Genomic DNA, 9,616 nt, shown 5'->3' with positions numbered 1-9,616 from the left:
TTTCAGGCAATGAGTCACACTGCAAAAACTGAAATCTAAGTAAGATGAAATATCTCAAATAAGGCTGATATTTGCTTATTTTCTGTCTGGTAAGATCATTCTTCTCACTAAGCAGATTTTATGTTAGAGTGTTTTACAAACCCTGTTTCTATATGAGTTGGGAAATGGTGTTAGATGTAAATATAAACGGAATACAATGATTTGCAAATCATTTTCAACCCATATTCAGTTGAATATGCTACAAAGACAACATATTTTATGTTCAAACTGATAAACATTTTTTTTTTTTTGCAAATAATCATTAACTTTAGAATTTGATGGCAGCAACACGTGACAAAGAAGTTGGGAAAGGTGGCAATAAATACGGATAAAGTTGAGGAATGCTCATCAAACACTTATTTGAACAGGCAAATTGGGAACAGGTGGGTGCCATGATTGGGTATAGAAGCAGCTTCCATGAAATGCTCAGTCATTCACAAACAAGGATGGGGCGAGGGTCACCACTTTGTCAACAAATGCCTGAGCAAATTGTTGAACAGTTTAAGAAAAACCTTTCTCAACCAGCTATTGCAAGGAATTTAGGGATTTCGCCATCTACGCTCCGTAATATCATCAAAGGGTTCAGAGAATCTGGAGAAATCACTGCACGTAAGCATCAACAAGCGACATCGGTGTGTAAAGGATATCACCACATGGGCTCAGGAACACTTCAGAAACCCACTGTCAGTAACTACAGTTGGTCGCTACATCTGTAAGTGCAAGTTAAAACTCTCCTATGCAAGGCGAAAACCGTTTATCAACAACACCCAGAAACACCGTCGGCTTCGCTGGGCCTGAGCTCATCTAAGATGGACTGATACAAAGTGGAAAAGAGTTCTGTGGTCTGACGAGTCCACATTTCAAATTGTTTTTGGAAAATGTGGACGTCGTGTCCTCCGGACCAAAGAGGAAAAGAATCATCCGGAACCATCTGCAGAGACAGAGTTCAATTTGGCTCAAATGAGGAGAGACGTTTTTTTGGGCTGTACTCTAGTTACAGATCCAAACTATGCTCTAAAGTCCAGCCCACGTGCTTCCTCTATTTATTTGGGAGGTCCCTGGTCACATCACTGAGGCTGCTTCTGAAGGAAGGGGGGTAATCTGCTAGGATCCCGATGAGAGTGGCGGAAATATGACCACATCACACAAACTCTCAAATCCCTTCACTGGCTTCCTGTTCCACTCAGGATTGAATTCAAAATCTCCTTACTAACCCACCAGTGCCTCCATGGAAATGCCCCCGTCTACCTTAAAGAACTACTCACCCCCAAATCCTCCACAAGACACCTCCGCTCCAAACAGGCTAACCTCCTCCAACCACCAAGGACAAAGCTACGAACTATGGGAGATCGGGCTTTCTGCTCCGCTGCTCCCAGTCGGTGGAACGCTCTCCCTGACCACCTGAGGGCACCACAGACTGTGGATGCTTTTAAAAAAGGCTTAAAAACCCTTCTTTTTAAAAAAACATTTTTATAGATATGCATGCTGGTTCTAGCTATTGGGCTGTTTCTAGTTTTATATTTTATTTATTTTTATTATCTTTTATTATTATTATTATTATTACTATTTTTTTTTTCTTTTTTTTTTTTTAACACTGGCACTTTGAGGTTGTTTGCTCAATGTAAAGTGCTTTTTACAAATAAAATCTATTATTATTATTATTATTATTATAATCTTAGCAGCTCCAGTTATACACAATATATAACTATAAATTAAAAGCAAATGGGGTGACACTCGTGATATCGCCCTGTCTCTGCTCTGTCTGCGTCACGGCACTCGATGTTCGCCCTTGGCAGTCAGCAGGCTGATTCAGGGTCTGAAAACACTGGTACGAGACGACTTGCTTTGCACAGAAAGAAAAAGTACAACTTCAGCACAATTGATAATAACTATAGCAACGGCCCTTAAGCATAAGAGTTGTGTGATAACTTATACATAATTATTCTAACAGTAAGATATTACAGCTTGTTGCTGAGATTTGATGACCTATATTGAGTAAAAACATGCTTAAAACTAGAATATCAACTGTTGCAAAGCTGTGTCATCAACACTCACAAGTATAAAACTACTTTTTTAAAGTAATCATTTCTTACTTCAAGCATGAAAAAAATAAATCATGATGCCGAGCGCATATCATTATGTCACATCATTTACTTAATTCAAGAATATTTTTCAACATATTGAGCAAAAATGTCTCTTTTTTGTTTTCTACCAAGAAAAGTGCACTTGTTATTAGTGAGAATATACTTATTTTAAGCTATTTTTGGGTTCATAGAGGTTAGCTAATTTTACTTGTTTTGGAAAGTCTTGACAAGCCACATTTTCTTGTTCTATTGGCAGATAATTTTGCTTAGTTCAAATAAAATACCACTAATTTTTGTATTTTTTCTTGTTTTTAAAACACGGACTTTTTGCAGTGCAGAACACCTTTTTTTTGTTTAGCACAACTGAACATTACAGTGGCAGTTGTACACAGCTCAGATGTCAAACATCATCAATGTTACATGCATGCATGCAGAGTTGTTTACCTGTACTCATGTCTCTGCAGGGCGGGTGTCTCTGGTGGGCATCACCACCCTGAGGCTGGAGGGCCTGACGTTGGACGACCAGGGCCTGTATGAGTGCAGGAGCCTCGTGTTAGATAAACCCACAGAGGAGCTTGGGAATGGCACCTGGATAATACTTTCTGTGATTGGTGAGGTTTTTTTCTGAGTTTCTGTGTGGAAGTGGGCATGTTGTACCGAGGCCCCCTAAGCTCTGTAAAGTTTGAATATTTTTTTCACTGTCATTTTAAATTCACTATATTGCCAAAAGTATTTGGCCACCCATCCAAATGATGAGAATCCGGTGTCCTAATCACTTGGCCAGGTGTATTAAAGGGTAACTGCACTTTTTTGGAATTGTGCCTATCGTTCACGATCATTATTATTGTTTACATTTTTTTTAATGCATTCTAAATATTAAATAAATGCAAATACAAGTTTGCTTACAGCGGAGCCAATGGGAGCGCCACTATTTCGCCCATAAAATCCAATAAATAACCATCCAAGATTCCAAAAAAGTGCAGTTACCCTTTAAAATTGTTTTATATTGTAGCTTACATGCATGCCAATGCATTTTGTGCAAAGACGTTGTCGACAAAATCTGGTTCTAGAATAAACTTCCAGGGAGTGATCACTGCGCCGCTATAAATAGTTGGTCTGCGTTAGCACTCATAATAACAATATCTCTAATACATGGTTAATATTCAAGTCAGGGAATGTAAATAGAGTATTGTTAGCGGTTTTTGTAGGTTTGTTTGTTGGATTTTATGGGCGAAATAGTGGAGCTCCCATTGGCTCTGATGTAAGCAAAACTTTTATTTGCATTTATTTAATATTTAGAATGCATACAAAAATAAATAATTATAATGAATGTGAACGATAGGCAAAATAAAATAAAAAAAGTGCAGCTACCCTTTAAAATGGTTTTATATTGTAGCTTACATGCATGCCAATGCATTTTGTGCAAAGACATTGTCGACAAAATCTGGTTCTAGTATAAACTTCCAGGGAGTGATCACTGCGCTGCTATAAATGGTTGGTCTGCGTTAGCGCTCATAATAACAATATCTCTAATACATGGTTAATATTCAAGTCAGGGAGTATTGTTAGCGGTTTTTAGATGGTTGTTTATTGGATTTTATGGGCGAAATAGTGGAGCTCTGCTGTAAGCCAACTTTTATTTACATTTAATATAATATTTAAAATGCATACAAAAATTATAATGATTGTGAACGATAGGAAAAATTCCAAAAAAGTGCAGTTACCCTTTAATATTTTATTATATTGTAGCTTACATGCATGCCAATGCATTTTGTGCAAAGACGTTGTCGACAAAATCTGGTTCTAGAATAAACTTCCAGGGAGTGATCACTGCGCTGCTATAAATAGTTAGTCTGCGTTAGCACTCATAATAACAATATCTCTAATACATGGTTAATATTCAAGTCAGGGAATAGAGTATTGTTAGCGGTTTTTAGATGGTTGTTTATTGGATTTTATGGGTGAAATAGTGGCGTTCCCATTGGCTCTGATGTAAGCAAACTTTTATTTGCATTTAATATAATATTTAGAATGTATTAAAACAATAATAATAATAATGAATGTGAACAATAGGCAAAATTCCAAAAAAGTGCAGCTACCCTTTAAAATAGTTGTATATTGTATCTTACATGCATGCCAATGCATTTTGTGCAAAGACGTCGACAAAATCTGGTTCTAGAATAAACTTCCAGGGAGTGATCACTGTGCCGCTATAAATAGTTGGTCTGCGTTAGCACTCATAATAACAATATCTCTAATACAAGGTTAATATTCAAGTCAGGGAATGTAAATAGAGTATTGTTAGTGGTTTGTGGAAGGTTATTTATTGGATTTTATGGGCGAAATAGTGGAGCTCCCATTGGCTCTGCTGTAAGCAAAACCTTTTTTGCATTTATTTAATATTTAGAATGCATAAAAAAATTAAAATAATGATAATAATGATTGTGAATGATAGGCAAAATTTAAAAAAAGTGCAGTTACCCTTTAAAATGGTTGTATATTGTATCTTACATGCATGCCAATGCATTTTGTGCAAAGACGTTTTCGACAAAATCTGGTTCTAGAATAAACTTCCAGGGAGTGATCACTGTGGCGCTATAAATAGTTGGTCTGCGTTAGCACTCATAATAACAATATCTCTAATACAAGGTTAATATTCAAGTCAGGGAATGTAAATAGAGTATTTTTAGCAGCTTTTGGAAGGTTATTTACTGGATTTTATGGGCGAAATAGTGGAGCTCCCATTGGCTCTGATGTAAGCAAACTTTTATTTGCATTTATTTCATATTTTAAATGCATAAAATAATAATAATAATGATTGTGAATGATAGGCAACATTCCAAAAAAGTGCAGTTACCCTTTAAAATAGTTTTATATTGTAGCTTACATGCATGCTAATGCATTTTGTGCAAAGACATTGTTGACAAAATTTGGTTCTAGAATTTGTCGCTGACAAATTAATTTGAGAGCGTGGCCTGTACTGTAACTTTGTAACATTTAAATAACACATCTAAAAACGACGGCTGCATTTTTGTGTCAAAAGCAAGGCGAAACAGTCCCACAGATGTGCAGTATGAGCGAAGACATAAGTGACCATTGATCGGGGCCACCACGGCCCGGGAGGTATGCTCTTCACAACCGATTAGATGCACTTTAGGCCAAGAGGGATGGTCAATAGCTTTCGCTGGATGGACCAGAGACTTGAAAGGAGTTAGCGCTCACGAGAACATGTTATTGACAGTGGACGGCGTCATTTACCTAAGAAAAAAGACGAGGCGGAAAGGATATTTTCACATCTTTCATATATGTTAGTGCAAACTTCAAGTTGTTGATGTTTTGTCCTATAGCGCCCCCTACCTTTACCAAAAGCCCACCTCCTGTGCTGGAGGGTCTGGTTGGCAATCCCCTCTCTCTTGTGTGTGCTGCCATTGGAAACCCTATTCCTGTCATCACCTGGCTGAAGGATGGCCGCGTGCTTCAAAGAGGGAGTGGTCAGGTACGTGCGTGTGGTTGCAAATCATTAGAGTTGGTGAGTACATTCATTCATTCATTCATTCATCCCCAATATGGGAGTGTGCAGTATGTAGTAGTAAAGACAAGACCTACTTTATTTAAATGTGGACCTCACCCACTACTTCATTCACCAATATTTCATGATAACTTTATTATTTATTCATGTATTTAATTTGTTGATGTTACAAATTGAGCACAGGAAGTGATCAAGCAAATGTGATAATGTAAACATAAGCACACCAGGAAGTGATCACGTCGCCGCTATAAATAGTTGGTCTGCGTTAGCGCCTATAATAACAATATCTCTAATACTTGGTTAAAGGCCTAGTGAAATGAATTTTTTTTATTTAAACGGGAATAGCAGATCCATTCTATGTGTCGTACTTGATCATTTCGCGATATTGCCATATTTTTGCTGAAAGGATTTACATCGACGATAAAGTTCGCAACTTTTGCTCGCTGATAAAAAAAACCTTGCCCGTACCGGAAGTAGCGTGACGTCACAAGCGGTAGTGCTGCTCACAATTCCCCGTTGTTTACAATGGAGCGAGAGATATTAGGAGCGAGAAAGTGACGATTACCCCATTAATTTGAGCGAGGATGAAAGATTTGTGGATGAGGAACGTTAGAGTGACGGACTAGAATGCAGTTCAACAGATATCTTTTTTCAAATGAGAGTCGAGAACGCGAAATGGACATTCAGTGCCTTTTATCTCCACGACAATACATCGGCGAAACGCTTTAGCTACGAGCTAATGTGATAGCATCATGCTTTAACTGCATATAGAAAGAAAAAAAAAAAACCCTGACTGGAAGGATAGATAGAAAATCAACAATACTATTAAACCATGGACATGTAAATACACGGTTAATACTTTCCAGGCTGGCGAAGGTTAACAATGCTGTGCTAACGACGCCATTGAAGCTAACTTAGCAACCGGACCGCACAGAGCTTTGCTAAAAACATTAGCTCTCCACCTACGCCAGCCAGCCCTCATCTGCTCATCAACACCCGTGCTCACCTGCGTTCCAGCGATCGGCGGAAGGACGAAGGACTTGACCCAATGCGATTGGCGGCCCGGAGACGTAGGAAGTCAAGGTGAGGTCGCCGGCTAGCGCGTCTGCTCTCCAACAAAGTGCTCCTGGTTGTGTTGCTGTAGTCCGCTGCTAATACACTGATCCCACCTACAACTGTCTTCTTTGCAGCCTTCATTGTTCATTAAACAAATTGCAAAAGATGTCCAGAATACTGTGGAATTATGAAATGAAAACAGAGCTTTTTGTATAGGATTCAACGGGGTACCATAACTTCCGTTTAACTGACTACGTCACGCGCATACGTCATCATACCGCGACGTTTCAGCCGGATATTTCCCGGGAAATTTTAAATGTCACTTTATAAGTTAACCCGGCCGTATTGGCATGTGTTGCAATGTTAAGATTTCATCATTGATATATAAACTATCAGACTGCGTGGTCGCTAGTAGTGGCTTTCAGTAGGCCTTTAAGGACTAAATTGCAATAATAAACATATGTTTCATGTACCCTAAGATTTTTTGTTAAAATAAAGCCAATTATGCCATTATTTGTGGTCCCCTTTATTTAGAAAAGTATCGAAATACATCCCAATACCAAAATATCGGTATGGGGACAACCTTACTACACCTCAAGATATTCTGTTCCCTACTCCTTGTTGCACAGATCAAACTTTTTTTTTTTAATATTTATTTTTTTAATTGTATGATGTTATCGCTTCGTTTGATTTCTTCACCCAATTGATTCCACCGAGTCACCCCACCAACTGATGTGCAGATTATTACGAGCTTTGAACGTTATTCGCACAGTTTTATACTCCACCGTGAAATGAATTGTGATGACTCGTGATGAAGCGTCGATATGATCTGTAGTCGTATTTCTTTGATACGTCTGTCTTTATCTGCCACATCATGTTTACCAGGAGCAGGTCTTATCGATGGCAGCTGTGAGCGCACAGTCAGCAGGACAGTACACCTGCCACGCTTCCAACTCGGAGGGCAACGTGACACTTGAGACGCGAGTGAAGATAAAAGGTCAGTAACGGACTGTCCGTCAATCTGTCAGTGTCTATGTTTGCCTGCCACTTCCTCTGTCTGGTGTGGCGGTGTGGCCGTCAGCCAACGCAATTTACATTTTTACTTTCCCCCTCTTGCGTCATGACGGAGGAGCGAGGGGAATGTCAAACCGAACACTTTTCTTATTTGCTCCCAGTGCGGTTGATATCATTGATATCACCACATTAGACATTCTGTCATCATCGGCCTGAAAAAAAGTTCCCGTGTATTTCAGTAGGAAGACACATGACTGATAGTGACGGTTAAATTTAACAGCGAATTAAAACTGTGACTTTGGTATTTAAAGTCAAATTTAAAGTAAAACGGTGTGCGCTGCAGAAAGTCAGTGTTCAAAAACAAGAAGAAAAAGGGGTATTTTATTTGAACTAAGCCAAATTATCTGCCAATAGAACAAGAAAATGTGGCTTGTCAAGACTTTCCAAAACAAGTAAAATTAGCTAACCTCAATGAACCCGAAAATACCTTAAAATAAGTACAAACCCCGTTTCCATATGAGTTGGGAAATGGTGTTAGATGTAAATATAAACGGAATACAATGATTTGCAAATCATTTTCAAGCCATATTCAGTTGAATATGCTACAAAGACAACATATTTCATGTTCAAACTGATAAACATTTTTTTTTTTTGTGCAAATAATCATTAACTTTAGAATTTGATGCCAGCAACACGTGACAAAGAAGTTGGGAAAGGTGGCAATAAATACTGATAAAGTTGAGGAATGCTCATCAAACACTTATTTGAACAGGCAAATTGGGAACGGGTGGGTGCCATGATTGCGTATAAAAGTAGCTTCCATGAAATGCTCAGTCATTCACAAACAAGGATGGGGCGAGGGTCACCACTTTGTCAACAAATGCCTGAGCAAATTGTTGAACAGTTTAAGAAAAACCTTTCTCAACCAGCTATTGCAAGGAATTGAGGGATTTCACCATCTACGCTCCGTAATATCATCAAAGGGTTCAGAGAATCTGGAGAAATCACTGCACGTAAGCAGCTAAGCCCGTGACCTTCCATCCCTCAGGCTGTACTGCATCAACAAGCGACATCGGTGTGTAAAGGATATCACCACATGGGCTCAGGAACACTTCAGGAACCCACTGTCAGTAACTACAGTTGGTCGCTACATCTGTAAGCATACTTGCCAACCTTGAGACCTCCAATATCGGGAGGTGGGGGGGGCGTGTTTGGGGCGGGGGCGTGGCTAAGGGCGTGGTTAAGAGGAGAGTATATTTACAGCTAGAATTCACCAAATCAAGTATTTCATATATATATATATATATATATATATATATATATATATATATATATATATATATATATATATATATGAAATACTTGACTTTCAGTGAATTCTAGCTATATATATATTTTTTTTTAAATTTTTTATTTTATTATACATATAAATAAAAGACATACTTGAATTTCAGTGTTCTGCAGGCTATCCAGTAGGTGGCAGTATTGTCCTGTTTAAGAGTGTCACAACATTGCTGTTTACGGCAGACAAACTGCTTTACGGTAGACTAAACGTGACGTGTGTTGTTGTGTGTTGTTACCGCGCTGGGAGGACGTTAATGAAACTGCCTAACAATAAACCCACATAAGAAACCAAGAACTCTCTCTCCTTGTTGTGCACTCTACTCTCTAAAAGCCGTAGATGTTATGACGTCATTGGGCAGGCAAGCTGCTGGGAAAGCGGACGTGAGAACAGGCTGTCCCCACTCAGGTCCGCATTGAGCTGGAGGGGGCGTGGCCTCCAGCTCCGGCTGAATACCGGGAGTTTGTCGGGAGAAAATCTCTGCCGGGAGGTTGTCGGGAGAGGCGCTGAAAAACGGGATTCTCCCGCTAAAAACGAGAGGGTTGGCAAGTA

General features: G+C 39.0%; 1 protein-coding gene across 1 annotated transcript in view; it reads left to right on the top strand.

Annotated features, from left to right (window-relative positions):
• The window catches only part of LOC133638758 (protein turtle homolog A-like), a 179,295-nt gene that overhangs the window by 65,155 nt on the left and 104,524 nt on the right, over positions 1–9,616 (top strand). Inside the window, exons 5-7 of the mRNA XM_062031684.1 lie at positions 2,588–2,734; positions 5,471–5,619; positions 7,594–7,705. Coding sequence (XP_061887668.1) covers positions 2,588–2,734; positions 5,471–5,619; positions 7,594–7,705 — 408 coding nt within the window. The remainder of the gene's footprint in view (positions 1–2,587; positions 2,735–5,470; positions 5,620–7,593; positions 7,706–9,616) is intronic.

Source organism: Entelurus aequoreus, linkage group LG21, assembly GCF_033978785.1.
Source record: "Entelurus aequoreus isolate RoL-2023_Sb linkage group LG21, RoL_Eaeq_v1.1, whole genome shotgun sequence".
In the NCBI taxonomy this organism is placed as follows: domain Eukaryota; kingdom Metazoa; phylum Chordata; class Actinopteri; order Syngnathiformes; family Syngnathidae; genus Entelurus; species Entelurus aequoreus.
The sequence above is the reverse complement of the archived record's forward strand: the minus strand, read 5'-3'. Positions and strand labels throughout refer to the sequence as shown.